Here is a 15,000-nt window from a genome sequence, read left to right as displayed (position 1 = left end):
TCTGTTCCAGGACAGTTACACGTGACGAAATGTGCACGTTGACCGAACTACGCCATTGGTCAGCTCCATACTACACACAGTAGCGGGTTACGATATACTAGGCTCTTCCGTCCGAGCAATGCAACTGGCTCCTCAGGGCCAGTCAGGGTTCGATCCCCCGTTTTGGACCTGGTGGTGTGTCCTTGGGGAAAGGCGCTATACTTTACTTTCCTCACTCATACCCAGGTGTGAAAGGGTACCTGACTTCGGTTGGGGGGCAAGTTAGAACGGCGGAAGGAGAGGGCTGTGGGGGGAGGGGGTGGGGGTGGGGGGCATGATTGATATGAATGCTTTCATAGTGCCTGCCTTCGGTCAGAGACCAAGCTGTCCGCGCTTTTATAAACACGGCGTCATGTGCACGCTAGGCTGCTTGCTTGCCTGGGTAGAGTCGACTGACAGCTGCCTTTTGGTGTTCATCTTTCGTTTTCTCCACTTTTTTTTTCCTTCGCAGATATTTTAATTTCATTTTTATTGGGTTTTTTTTAATTTTTATAATGTACATAAACATAGTGCTAAGTGATACCAATACAGGTTGTTTTTTTCCTTCGCAGATATTTTAATTTCATTTTTATTGTGTGTTTTTAATAATGTACATAAACATAGTGCTAAGTGATACCAATACAATGATTCATCACATTATACATAACACACGAATTAAATGATGTATAGATGAATAGCGGGCACAAATAAAACATCTATGAGTGTTTCTTCTTCCTTATATATGCCTGGCTGACCAGCTATTGTATGCAGACAGTAGTCATTTCAGAAGGGATGTTGTTGTCGGGTTTTGTTGGTTTTTGGGTTGTTTTTTTCTCCAAGCATGCCTTGCTGTTTCAGTGCCTAACACACACACACACGCGCGCGCGCATGCATACACGTATATCACACGTACACGCGCGCGCGCGCAAACACACACACACACACACACACACACACACACACACACAATCACTCACACACACTCAATCACTTCTCAGTTGAGCTTTAAACGATAGGAGATTGGAGGAAGAGGAATCACACATATGCTAAGGAGAAGAGTTCCAGACAAGAGGAGCAATGTATCAACAAAAAAAAAGTAAATGAATAAATAAATAGATAAATAATTAAGTAAATGAATAAATAGGTACATAGATAATTTTTTTTTAACTGCGATTTCCATAACACGGGCAGGGACCCTGGAGCTGGATCTGAACCACCTACCTCTGCCGGTGAAGAGCGCCAGGGCCTGTCAACTAGACCAGCTGCCGGACGTGAGGGGCGGGAGGCACGTGCACACCGGCAATTTGTTCGACATGAAGCGGGTGCGGGGCTTCTGGCCCTGCTACAACGATGAGACCGGAGAGCGGGACCTGATTGTGAGTGCAGTGTTTCATGCATTGCATTGTATTGTGTTGTATTGTAGTGTGTTGTGTTGTGTTGTGTTGTGTTATATTGTTTGGCCCTGCTATAACGATGAGACCGGAGAACGTGACCTGATTGTAAGTACAGTTTTTCATGTATTGCATTGTATTGTGTTGTATTGTATGGTATTGTGTTATAATTATTGTATTATGCTGTATTGTATTATGTTGCGTTGTGTTGTATGGTATTGTGTTGTATTGTACTGTATTGTATTATGGTGTGTTGTATTATGGTGTGTTGTATTGCATTGTATTGTATAGAATGGCCCTGCTGCAACGATGAGTATGGAGATCGGGACCTGATTGTAAGCAGAGGGTTATCTGTATTGTATTGTATTGTATTATATTGTATTGTGTGGCCCTGCTACAGCGATGAGACTGGAGAGCGGGACCTGATTGTGAGTAGTGTTTTCTGTATCTAAGAGGGTCTGGGTTTTAAGTGAATCCCAGTCTCGCTCTTTCTCCCACTGAGGTTTGATTAGAAAATGAAACTGTAGCATCTAGCCATTCCGATGAGACAAACAACCGAGGTCCCATGTGCAGCACGCACTTAGAAAATAAAATAAAATAAAATATATTAAAAAAAAGAAAAAAGAAAAAAAAAGAAAGAACCCATGGTAACTTAAGTGTTGTCTTGTCCTTTGGCAAAATTCTGTAGAAAGTCGTCACTACACAAATGTAATTATATGCATGCACCCAAGGCCTGTCAAAGCGTGTTGGGTTATGCTGCTGCTCAGACATCAGTCCAGCAGATCTGGAATTCATAGCATATATGAACTAGTTTGTATGAACGCAGTAGCGCTTCCACAACATATTTCGCTGTGTGAAATTTAGGCCGCTCTTCCCGGGAAGAACACACCACCGCATTGCAACGACACACCCCCACCCCCTTTTTTTTAATTAAAAAAAAAATAAAAATAACTACTGTCTGCAAGTCTATCAGTTTCACTATCAAATTGAAATTTTCTACAGAATTTGTCAGGGACAACCCGTGTCCGTGGGTTCATTTACGTGCTAAGCTCAGTGTAAAATCTCCACACCAAATAGGAGTGAGACTCAGTGTGGATTACACATTATGGGAATAAGTATGCCTGCCGTGTATCACAACTGCAGGGCAAGGTGGAATTGGAACTGGAGCTGGTGACGGCAGAGGAAGCGCTGGAGAAACCCGCCGGCCTTGGACAGGAGGAACCCAACGCCAACCCTAAACTGGATCCCCCCAAGTCAGTGTCTGCCTGCCTCTGTCTCCGACTTCCACACATCTTGTGCTTCTGTCTGTCTTTCATTGTCCATGACGCTGTCTACATTATTTTCTTAAAACTGTTTCTTTACTGATGACTGCATAACTTGAGTATACTTACTTCATGATTCATTGCGTTGCTTTTTTCCGACATAGATATATGCAAGTATGAATGCATGTCTTAGTTATATGTGATTCTTAAATCATGTGTTTTAATGATAGTAATGTGCCCATCATATCTTACAGTTTTGAAAAATGATCGAGTTTTCTCCTTTTTATTTTATTTTAATCTTATCAATTTGTTTATTCGCTTTTGTTTTTTTGTTTGGTATTTATACATTTTCATAACTGGGCATTGTGTGCATTATATTTGTACAGTACAATGCGTTAACACTATGTGACGCATATACTCATGCATTAGTGTTCTTATTGACGCAAACATTTTGAAAAACTATCGACCTGTTTCTAATCTTCCATTCATGTCCAAACTCCTTGAAAAAGCTGTCCTCAAGCAGCTCAACAACCACCTTTGTTTCAACAATCTCATCAACCCATTTCAGTCTGCCTATCGCGCTGACCACAGCACCGAAACCACTCTCCTCCACATTCTGAACAATCTGCTGATAGCGTCCGACTCAGGAAAAATTCCCCTTCTCACTCTTCTCGACTTGTCAGCCGCCTTTGACACGATAGACCATTCAATCCTTCTTTCCCATCTTCATTTTACATTTGGTATCAACGGCACTGTTCTAAACTGGTTCAAATCTTATCTTACTGATCGATTCCAGTGTGTCATTGTTGATCATTTCCAATCTGAACCCGTTAAAATCGAACATGGAGTCCTACAGGGATCTGTTTTAGGCCCAGTGCTTTTCACACTGTACACTGCTCCTCTCGCTGAAATTATCAATCGCCATAATATCAGTCATCATTCTTATGCTGATGACACTCAACTCCAGAAGAGTGATACCCCTGAAAAATTGTTGTCGCTCTTGCAAGAAACATCCAACTGCTTCCTGGACATTCAAAACTGGATGACTTTACATAAGTTACAGTTGAACGCGGACAAAACTGAAGCAATGATCATAGGAACTAAACAAAAACTGTCTTCCATCACAATTGACACAAATAAACTTGGCAGTACATCCACCCCTCTTTCCAGGTCAGTCAGGAACCTCGGTGTTGTCCTTGACAATACACTGTTCATGCAAAACTTTATCAGTCAGACATGTCAGTCCTGTTACTGTCAACTGCGGCGCATCAGTGCCGTCCGGAAATATCTGTCCACTGACGCATCTAGACTTGAGGTTTCTCTCATTCTCTCTCACCTTGACTACTGTAACTCTCTATTGTCTGGTTTGCCTGCTTCATCCATTCAGTCCCTTCAGCGCATACAAAACTCTGCTGCCCGACTCATCCTCAGAAAGAAAAGATCTGAGCACATCACTCCTCTTTTGCAACATCTCCACTGGCTCCCTGTCTCACACCGAATAAAGTACAAGATCAGCACTCTATGTTATAGATGTATTCACAAAACTGCCCCTTCCTATCTCTGCGGCTGCCTTCACCTCTACACTCCATCTCGCTCACTACGATCGGCTTCGGATCAACTCTTTTTACGCATACCCAGATTCAAATACTCGACTGTTGACTGCCGTTCTTTCTCTGTCTCTGGACCTTGCGATTGGAATGAACTTCCTCTTTCGCTTCGTCAAGTCTCCACACTCAGCTCTTTCAAGTCTGGCCTTAAAACCCACCTCTTCCCAAAATAGCCTCTCTTGCCTGCCTCTTCCTTGTCTTTAGTTGCTACAGTTTTAGAGTTATGCATGCGTGTGAATGACTGGTGCGAAAGCGCTTTGATTTGTCTCTGCACAAGATTCAGCACAGTGTAAATACCATTATTATTTATTGGACTGTGTGAGCATGCCAGCAACATTTCATGTTGTCCTGTGGATGTAAAGCCTTTTCATCAGCGAACGTGTGAATAATTCTTTCTCTTCTAGAAATAATAAAGTAATCTTGTATCTGGACCACTTTGCAGAAAGCATGTTTAGGCCTGCTAAGAATTGCATATGTGGTCCGAGATTTTTGGATTTTTTTCACCTTTTTCACCTAATGATGAAAACACTTGTACGATACTATCTCATACAAGCGGCTCCTGCATTCTGATTCGACTCCCTGAATAGAGTGCAAGGCATGCATACCATCACTTATTAATTTTGGTATCGCGAGCAGATGGCTGCGCACCGACTCACAAGCTGTTTACGACACGTGAGAACATTAGATCGCCTGGTTGTTCGTCAGGCACCCATGATGAAAGACACTGGCTAAATTTACATTCTGCTGTGCGTGAAATCCTGAAACTGTCATGGATAACCGGGTCAGAGGTAGATTTTTTTTTTTTTTTTTAGAATTAAATCTAGCTACAGTTGACCTGTTTCCGGAGGAAGAAAGGGGAGCAATCTGCAAGTCAAGAGCGAGTTATTCACCCTTCCAGCTTCGGTCTTGCACACTGGCCAATAGAGCAGTCTGCTAGGTTTTTACATAGATTTAAGATTGGTGACCTTCACAGGAAAATCAGATTAATTGTTCATATCTCTTGCTTATGTTATTCTAAGCAGGTAATTTATGTTCCACTCCCTATTTACTGACTTCACCAACAGGGAAGAAGGTGAGCAAGAGGTGGATCTAAACATTTTTCTTTACGGTATGGTTAATCTTTCTGTCAGTCTGTCACACTTTTCATTTTTAAGATTTTCTTTCATTTTCTTTCCCTTTTTCATGCAAGTTAGCCTAGAGGGATTGGATCCTATTCTACGTTAACATAGTTTCTAATTTTCTGTTGATTATTTTTATTGGTAGATTTTGGGAACTGTAGTTGTACACTAGTCTTGATTATATTTGAATGTCTAACAAAAAGATTCCCACAGGCACAGTACTATCTCCTAGAGTCAGCCAGCCTGAGGAGGACAGTGGTAAGCATCAAAATTACTCCAGTGCTCAAAATGGTTAACTTTGACTGCTTCCTGGTGTTACTTTTCATATTGAACTCGTGTCGAGGTTTGTCTCCTGCCATTGAATTTATGAGTTTTTACGAATATAATGAATGCCCACTCAATAATAAGCACACATGCATATTTCTAATGATATACCTGATGGTAGATATACAAATCAGTAACAATAATTTATGTCCTTTTATTTATCTATTTTTTAAAACCTGCTTTGAGTTTTAAAGTCAGTCCCTTAATCAATTGCAATTGATGAGTATGCTTGTCAATGAAGGCTGTCTTAATACTGATAAAACTTACCTTACAGGTAAGGAAATTAGTTATTATTCTTTTTTCAGACTTCTTGGGACTTTTTTCATTACTGTTGTTTTTGCAGAATCAATTACACCACCAAAAATCCATAAAAAGTAATAATTGCACTTTGAATTCATGCCACAACTGATCTCAATTCACCACAGTTAAGGGGGCACTTAAAGGGTTAAAATGTTTGGCTGTGTGCAGGCGGCCTGAGACCTCATTCCTGTGGTTCACGTCTCCCTTCAAGACTCTACGCTTCATCATTTGGCGCAACTACAAATGGGTCATCGTGGTGTCCACCAGTAGCCTCTTCTTCATTCTCCTCTTCCTCCTCTTCATCTACGCCTTTCCGGTCAGTCAGTCACTGTTGGCAACGGTGAAGGGTATGGATGGTTGGGGCTTTGAAAGGGAGGGGGGAGCCTCTAGAAAGGTCTTGGTTAGAATGGGTGGGTTGTTGAAAAAAAAAAAAAGGGTGGGGTGTGGCGAAGGCTGTGTTGAATCGAAATCACAGCAGACCAAAACTGTAATAAATGGTCAGGACCAGAACATAAATCTTTTCAAAAGCCAGTGTTAAGGGTCAAAGATCATCTCCTTTTTCAGTCATCTCTCTTAACAAGGATAGGCACTACGTAAGAAGTATCAATAATAAATGAAATCTCCTTCTCTTGTCATCTCTCTAACCGAGGATAGGCACTGTGTAAGAAGAAGTATCAATAATAAATCAAATCTCCATTTCCGTCATCTCTCTAGCTGAAGTCAGGCACTATGTAAGAAGAAGCATGATCAATAATAAATCAAATCTTCTTTTCCCGCCCCACACAAACAACAGGCAGAGGTGGCTCACCTGGTCATGGAACGGATGATCAGCGGAGTCGGCAGCATGGCCCCGAGCTTCCAGCAGCCAGCCATCAGGGAAGAGGTGGTGGACGTGCATCTGGACAGTCCCGGCTCTCACGGCCGCCGTACTCGTCACGCAGTGGACGACATGCGGCACAGACGCTCTTACCGAAGCACATGGGGCGTGAGGGATGACCCCTGGTTCCAATATCCCAGACGCTGACACGTACGTGGTGAAGTCCGTAGAGAGAGTAGGTGGGTAGGTGTGAGAGTGACTGTGTGATGAATTTTTATAGCATCTACTGTTTTGGTTCATATATGTATATATATATATGTATGTATATGAATACAAGTTTTAAGACATGAAGAGCCTACTGTTGTTTATATTTTTATATTTTACCAGTCTTGGTATTTACCTCAGTGCTTCCTGCAAGGAGTGGTGCCCAGGACACGAAGAGAGTGTGAACTGTCTGTGTGTGTGTGTGTGTAAAGAGAGCGAGGTAGATAGTCAGGTATACAGGTAGGTAGGTATGCATGAGATTACTCTATAATCAATGTGCAATACATCATGTTGTGTTTGTATGTTTGAAGTATGTTTATTGGTTCTTCCTGTTTTAACAGTTAATATATATATTACCTGAAATGTGTGGATTGAAGGTGGGACTATTTATTTAATACCGATTTTTCTGCAACCTTGTTCTGTATTTTGATAATACACTTGGTTAGACATGAGGCAATTAAATCATTCTTATCTAAGTTAACAGCTACATCTGGCTGCTTTCCCTGGAACCTGGCCAACTGCTTCCAGACTTCGTGGTATGTCCGCAACTGTGACCTCCCTGCTCAACCCCTGTCCCTTTAGCCAACCTTCCACCAGCCAGTCCCAAGGATGTTATGGTCTCCACCAAAGGATCAGTTTCCAAAGGCTCCCGTCCAACAAAGACTCTGTATACAAAGGCTCCGGTCCAACAAAGATTGTATACAAAGGCTCCAGTCCAACAAAGACTGTATACAAAGGCTCCGGTCCAAAACTATATAAAGGCTCCAGTCCAACAAAGACTGTATACAAAGGCTCCAGTCCAACAACAAAGACTGTTTACAAAGCCTTTGGTCCAACAAAGACTCTGTATACAGAGGCTCTGGTCCAACAAAGATTGTATACAAAGGCTCCAGTCCAACAAAGACTATACAAAGGCTCCAGTCCAACACCAAAGACTGTTTACAAAGCCCCTGGTCCAACAAAAACTGTATACAAAGACTGGTCCAACAAACACTGAGTACAAAGACTCCTCCTGAGACCCTGTGTATTGGCATCGAATGTGATTCCTGGCAGCATGTGTGTCATGGAAAAGCCTACAGCTTCTCCATGAGTCAACAAAATGGGCGTGTGGGTTTTAGGAGTTCAGGTGCAAGTCCACTGAAGACCAGGCTCAGGGCTCCCTCCGGCAGCCTGCAGCAGAGCCTGGTGAAGATGGGTTAATTCATCACTGGACACGGATAGACTGTGCGGCTGTGAGCACAGAATGAAAATGACAGCTTCTTGCAGTCATTCAGTATGCAGTACAGATGCACCCATTAGGGCAGTGAAATCATGTTCACCGTATCAAAGGGCCCAGCGTGGGAAGGCAGAGCCCAGTGCTCTCCTTCCGCCATTTTTAACCTCTCCACCTCCCCAACGCCCACCCCCTGACCAAAGTCAGGTATCTATCTACACTTGGGTAGAGTGAGGAAAACCAGAGATATGATGCCAAAATGGGTCTTAATCACTGATCACTGATCACAAGTCCAACACCTAACTGATTCTGCCACCCCTCAAGGCACAAAGACCCTGTATAGATATTGTAAATACATATATCTCTCTCTATATATCTATATATCTATATATATATATTTTTTTTTTTTAAATACATAAGTGATTTTTGCTAACAGGTCTGAATACGTGTTGACACAGAAGTGAAGGTGCATGTTTACTTTATTTGCACTCTCTTGATGGAAACGTCAGTGATTAGCGTTATCAGACTGACACTTCAAAATTTGCATTGATTCTCACATTGTCCATAACAATTTCAGTTTTTTCTTGAATTCATTTTTCTTTCAGTCTTTCTTCCATTCCTTTAACATTCTTTTTTTTTTCTTTTTGGTAGTATTTTGTTGTTTTGGGATCATGTACAATTTTTTAAGGGTTTTTTTTTTTTTTTTTTAATAGTAGTATTGTTTTGCCTTTTGTAATTTACTACATGATATCTATACCTATTCTATAACATGCATGTATATAATATGCTTATAATAAAAAAAAAATTAAAAATTTAAAGGGGTGTAAAAAGAGTTTGTGTTAAAATACCAAATTTCATCATTTTATGATACGTTTTTTTGGGTTGTTGTTTTTTTGTTTTGTTTTTTTGTACAAATCAACATCTTGTATGAATTAACTATAAAGAAATCAACCAACCACCTCCTGGTTGTTAACTTCAAGTCAACAGAAACCACCTTTGGCTAAAAAATTCATGATAATGAGTGAGTCAAGTTGCTATGCACTATGGTGACACAGTCATCACAGAAAAGGACGTTCAGCATCAGGGGAGAGAATGCACAAGTGAATGAATGTCAGTGTACCCCACTTTTTCTTGACCCCAGTGTTGCAGGGAAAATCAGACTCATTTTCACACACACAACACACTGAATTAATTTGTCAAAACCTGTCTATTTTTTTTATTAATGGTGCAAAAAACCAGGATTCAGTATTTTCCAGAAAAACTGGTTGCAAGGACATTGTTAACATCAATCAATCAGTCTCTGAATATTCATAACCTCTGTCCTGGCTCACTCAGTGCATCAGTCTGGAATACTCAACAGTCTGGAATGTCACTGGTTTGTTTTACACAAACACTTTGCTATCAGCTGGGTTAGTGGTTGTGTTTTTTGTTGCCCTGGTTTTCTTGCCTCAATGTTTGTGTGTGCATGTATGTGGTTGCATTTTGTGTGTATGTGTGTTTGTGTACATGTTGATAAAATATTGACACATCATTCATTGCTTTATAATCATTCAGTTTTTCAACTGAAAAGTTCAATGTCTATATATTGCACACACAAAAATGGAAGAAAAACCCCCACCTAAAACCACATCCTATACAACCTGATTAAGCAAGGGGCATGACTGTGCAGTGAGTGAAAAGAATAACTTACATAAGATGCAAGTCATAAGCATAGCTCTGCATACTTCCAGCATCAGAGGGCAACCTCTAGCTTTGCTCCGGAATGAATTACATAATCCCTGAAAGAAGGCATGGTGAGGCATGCAACAATGCACCACGTCAAACAAACTGGCTGCAAATCACAAACTTGTAAACTTAGATGTTCCCAAGTAATTGAAAGCACAAAGCAGTGTAAGTGCTTTGTAGGGTAGTTGTGTTTTTGTTTTTTTTGTTTGTTTGTTCTTGTTTTAAATTATTGGGAAAATTCTCCTCTTTTACTTTTTAAGAAAGTGCATAGGTTCTCACTAAAACCATTATGACTGTTTCAACAGGAGAAAAAAATTATACATATATATACTGCACACATAACAACAGGTAGAATATTTAGAGCTAAAGCACTCATTATTTTACAGAAAAAAAATTGCCAAAACAATGCAGTTTTGATCAGTTACATGCACACTCCAATAGAACTTAACATACAGACACTGTACCATAAATAATACTGATGATATCACAAACAAATGTGTATCATGAAGGTGCTAGCTTTCGATGCACATGTGTTTATAAGTTTTGTCTTCCATTCCTCTTAGAGTCATACATGCATGCAAATGAATGGGATGAAAGTGCTTTGTCTCTGCACATGAAGCAACGCCATGTAAAATACTAATCATTATTATTATCATCCTTATCTTGCCTCCCTCCACTTCCCTTCTATTTAATTCTCTGTCTTGAAACAACCTTCTCTGTTCACATCATCTGGAATGAACTGATGCAAAACACGAATGATGCAAAGAAGCGTTTCTGTCACAAGGCAGATACTTCCATCTTCTTCGTTCGTGAGCTGCAACTCCCACATTTACTCCTATGTACATGAGAGGGCTTCTATGTGTGTGACTGTTTTTACCGCGCCATGTAGGCAGCCATACTCTGTTTTGGGGGGTACAATGCAGATACCAAAACACATAGCTTCATCTCTATGTGCACAGCCAATTCCCAGCTTGGAGTTTTTTGTGCAAGTCTCAATGGGAAAAAAGCAACACACATATTCAAAGTGTCAACGCTCAGTTTTATGACCTTCAGCTCTGCAACCACCCATGCTTGGCAGTCTCTAGACTTACCTAGCATCCGTTAAACTGACCACCTTACTAGGGAAAGAATGCAATCACAGAAAAGAATGTGGGATGTGAGCAGGTTTCCTCCGCCATGTATGTGTCAGAGCACTGACCAGTTGTACTCTTTATGCGGCTTCAAAAGAATAACCTATCTTGTTAACTTTTTATATCTCATCAGTGCAGCTGCACTGCAGTTTCTGTGGACCAGCCCTACAACAACTGAGTGCACTATTGAAACCACACTTTATACACAAAATGCACACGTCATCAAAAACACACCAAATCTCCTTAAAAACACTGCCAGACAATGTAGAGGCTGGAGTCAACAAGCTAAAAGCATGGAGTGAGAGTAGAACTGATTGAAAAAGTGAAACAATGTGGCCACTGCAGAACAGAAATACCTATACGTGGCCCAAGGGAAGTAACCAGGTGTTATGGATAAATCTGTACTCGGGGTCCAGTGTTAACAACTTCCACATGAGTGTGTGTCCGTTTTGGGCATTGCATAACTTCTGTTCAGCAAAACTGATTATGTCATTGTGAAACACACAGAAAGTAACTGCACTTCAAACTCATGACACACTGATCTCATTTTACAAGGTTCAGCAATCCTGTTTTTTTTTTGTCTGTGTGGGTGGGATGGGTTTTTTGTATTCAAAGGATATTTGGGTCTTGCAGAGGGGAAAACCACTGATGACAAATAAGTCAGTGTACCATCAATAACACTGCCTTTAATCCACAAAAAGCATCTTTCTTTCTCTCCCTGTAAAACAGTGTGTGCGCGTATGTGTGTATTGGAGAGTGTGGAAGAACTTTTTACATGTGTTTTGGTGCTTTTGATTTCCCCTTTCCCCCCTCCCCTGATATGAGCAAGGCTTAAGTCAATAAACCATTTGTCTTGTCTTGTCCCTGTAAAACACAATCACAGTAGCTTGTGCAGACAAAAGATGCAATTGTCTGAAAGATGTGTGTTTGACTGTCATTCATAACCATCTCCATGCAAGGATGTGCACAAATGTAAGTACACATTAAAACAACATCTGAATACACCAAGCAATCCATCCTCAGGAAGGCATCAGTTTTGACACACCATCAGCCGCCAACAGCAGAGTCCCATTCACAGCAGTCTCCAGCCTAGGCTCACATGAATCCTGATGCCTGGAACACCTGCCGCAGACTGTCCCTCTGGGACTGGGTCAGAGGCAGCATGGGGAGGCGGGTGGGTCCTCCATAGTAGCCCAGGTCATCCATAACGGCTTTGAGCCCCGCCACACCCAGCTGTCGGGTCACCTGTGAACACACTCGAGTTTTCAGTTTCAGTTTCTCAAGAAGGCATCACTGCATTCTGACAAGTCCATATACGCTAGGCAGAAGCCTGACCAGCAGCAAAACCCAACATGCTTAGTCAGGCATTGAGTGCAGGCAGATATATTTGTGTACCTATCCGAGTTCATTTCTTCTGGAGAATTTTGCCAGTGGACAACACTGCTGTTGCCATGGGTTCTTTTTCAGTGTGCAAAGCACCTCGGCTTATCATCTCATCCAAATGACTAGACACTTAGATCGATTTTCCAGTCAAACATGGGAGAAAGGGAGAGAGTGGGATTCGAACTCTGACCCTCACCGACTCTGTATTGGCAGATGAGGGTCTTAACCATTCAGCCACCTTCCACACTCGTAACACTGCGACATTCTGCATGCTGACTTCTGTACACACTCAGCTACATTCTGCATGCTGACTTCTGTACACACTCAGCTACATTATGCATGCTGACTTCTGTACACACTTAGCTACATTATGCATGCTGACTTCTGTACACACTCAGCTACATTCTGCATGCTGACTTCAGTACAGACTCAGCTACATTCTGCATGCTGACTTCTGTACACACTCAGCTACATTCTGCATGCTGACTTCTGTACACACTCAGTTACATTCTGCATGCTGACTTCTGTACACACTCAGCTACATTCTGCATGCTGACTTCTGTACACACTCAGCTACATTCTGCATGCTGACTTCTGTACACACTCAGTTACAATCTGCATGCTGATTTCTGTACAAACTCAGCTACATCACCAAGCATTCTTCATGTTACCTTTTGAGAAGTTTACAGAGCTTTTCATTGGAAGAATGAACAGTACAAAAAGAGTGTAATATGGAAAGTGAAAAAGAAAAGAAATATTTTTGCTGTTCATCCAGTGTAACATATCTTCAATACAAGATTGAATATTACTAGTCTGAACAGTACAAGAATTGTCTGGTAACAATTCAGTGTCATAAGCACACTTACAGAAATCACTCATGTGCAAAGAGTACGTCTGACAATGGATGAGATCACAAGGTAAATAAGACTGGTCCTGAGACTGAACCTTGAGATACACCATACACACATGGACTTGGGGCTTTTTGATCTGGTCAGCAAGAACTGGTTGACACCGACCACTACGGTAAGATGTAAACCATTTCTGAACTGTAACCTGACTGCCAATAGTGACATTTAATCTCTTAAGCAGAATGGAATGCTAAAGTGTGTCAAATGCTGCACTGAGGTCTAGCAGGGCAACCACAGAGAGACCAGTTTCTTATTAGCCCTTGTCAAGAAATTACTTATCACACCCAGCACAGCGGTCTCCATGCTATGACCTCTCCTGTAAGGCACTGACGAACAAAGAACAACTCACTGCCGCGTTTGGAGCTACCAGCCTCTGCTGCAAACTCTGAGCCTCCTTCAGGTTCCCAGCGCTGTACAGCTCTGCCAGACGACACACCTCCTCTCCCAGTGCATCGGCCAGGGCACACACACCTCCCACACACCCTGTTATACATCATGCCGTCAGTCAACTCAAGAGAAATTAATATGTGATGGTGCAGCTCACGATACAAACATATAAGATATTCACTTGAGAGACAAGTACATTCTTTTGTATTTTAAGAGGTCCTATGAAAATAATTATAACGACACATCTAAGAACATTTTGCATATCTAAGAACTATTAACAGTTTAAAACACACACACACACATGCATGCACATGCGCGCACACACACACACACGCACACATATAAAACAAAGATTTGTGTTAAAAAGAAAAAAAAGAAAGAAAGCCATGCACTTCACTCTACATTAAAACCCAAGCTTGAAACAATGAAAGTACATTACTGAGACAGAACAATATACTTATTCCTTTTATTGCAGGTTAATTTGAATTATTTAATCTGTTAACAGCCTTCTTGATGGGCTAACCCAAATATTCCTTTTACCATAACAGAAACAGCATCATAACTGTTGTCAATCCCAGAGGAAGGGTCTATCCAGAAGACCAGAGGAGTGTTGGCCTAGAGGTAATATGTCCGCCTGGGAAGTGAGAGAATCTGAGCACACTGGTTCGAGTCCATCAGTGGCCAGTATTTTCCTCCCCTCCACTAGACCTTGTGCGGTGGTCTGGATGCTAGTCATTTGGATGAGACGACAAACCGAGGTCCTGTGTGCAGCATGCATTTAGCGCAAGTAAAAGAACACAGTCAGCATAGGCGGCAGAACAATCACAAACCTACGTTTTGCCGACGACATTGATGGAATGGCTGGAAAAGAAGAAGAACTGGCAAGCCTGGTCAAACATCTAGACAAAGCCTCCACATCGTATGGAATGCAAATCAGTGCGGAGAAAACCAAACTGATGACTAACAACACCAACGGCATCAGCATTGACATCAAAGTCAACGACGAAAAGCTTAAAACAGTCCACAGCTTCAAATATCTGGGAGCAATCGTGTCAGATGAAGGATCTAAACCAGAAGTACTCTCGAGAATTGCCCAAACAACAATGGCACTCAACAAGCTGAACACCATCTGGAACAACAAAAACATCGCTCT

The 15,000-nt window shown here is 41.5% G+C and overlaps 2 protein-coding genes across 4 annotated transcripts in view; one reads left to right on the top strand and one right to left on the bottom strand.

Moving 5' to 3' along the window:
• LOC143277976 (myoferlin-like) overlaps nucleotides 1-7,070 on the top strand; it is a 96,655-nt gene extending 89,585 nt beyond the window's left edge. Inside the window, exons 46-49 of the mRNA XM_076582985.1 lie at nucleotides 1,210-1,394; nucleotides 2,553-2,662; nucleotides 6,189-6,336; nucleotides 6,814-7,070. Of these exons, the coding sequence (XP_076439100.1) occupies nucleotides 1,210-1,394; nucleotides 2,553-2,662; nucleotides 6,189-6,336; nucleotides 6,814-7,044 (674 nt within the window). The 3' untranslated portion in view covers nucleotides 7,045-7,070. The remainder of the gene's footprint in view (nucleotides 1-1,209; nucleotides 1,395-2,552; nucleotides 2,663-6,188; nucleotides 6,337-6,813) is intronic.
• A 3,154-nt stretch (nucleotides 7,071-10,224) lies between these two features.
• The window catches only part of LOC143276025 (4-hydroxy-2-oxoglutarate aldolase, mitochondrial-like), a 17,001-nt gene continuing 12,225 nt past the window's right edge, over nucleotides 10,225-15,000 (bottom strand). For 2 of the 3 annotated variants that reach the window (XM_076580414.1, XM_076580420.1), the window contains exons 7-8: nucleotides 13,810-13,943; nucleotides 10,225-12,414 (exon numbers count right to left, since the gene is read on the bottom strand). In XM_076580414.1, the coding sequence (XP_076436529.1) occupies nucleotides 12,265-12,414; nucleotides 13,810-13,943 (284 nt within the window). In that variant the 3' untranslated portion in view covers nucleotides 10,225-12,264. The remainder of the gene's footprint in view (nucleotides 12,415-13,809; nucleotides 13,944-15,000) is intronic. The other variant, XR_013053495.1, reaches the window with a different exon arrangement.

The sequence above is a fragment of the Babylonia areolata genome, chromosome 2 (genome assembly GCF_041734735.1).
Source record: "Babylonia areolata isolate BAREFJ2019XMU chromosome 2, ASM4173473v1, whole genome shotgun sequence".
Lineage (NCBI taxonomy): Eukaryota > Metazoa > Mollusca > Gastropoda > Neogastropoda > Buccinidae > Babylonia > Babylonia areolata.
Note: the sequence above shows the minus strand (reverse complement) of the source record. Positions and strands in the feature narration are given on the sequence as shown.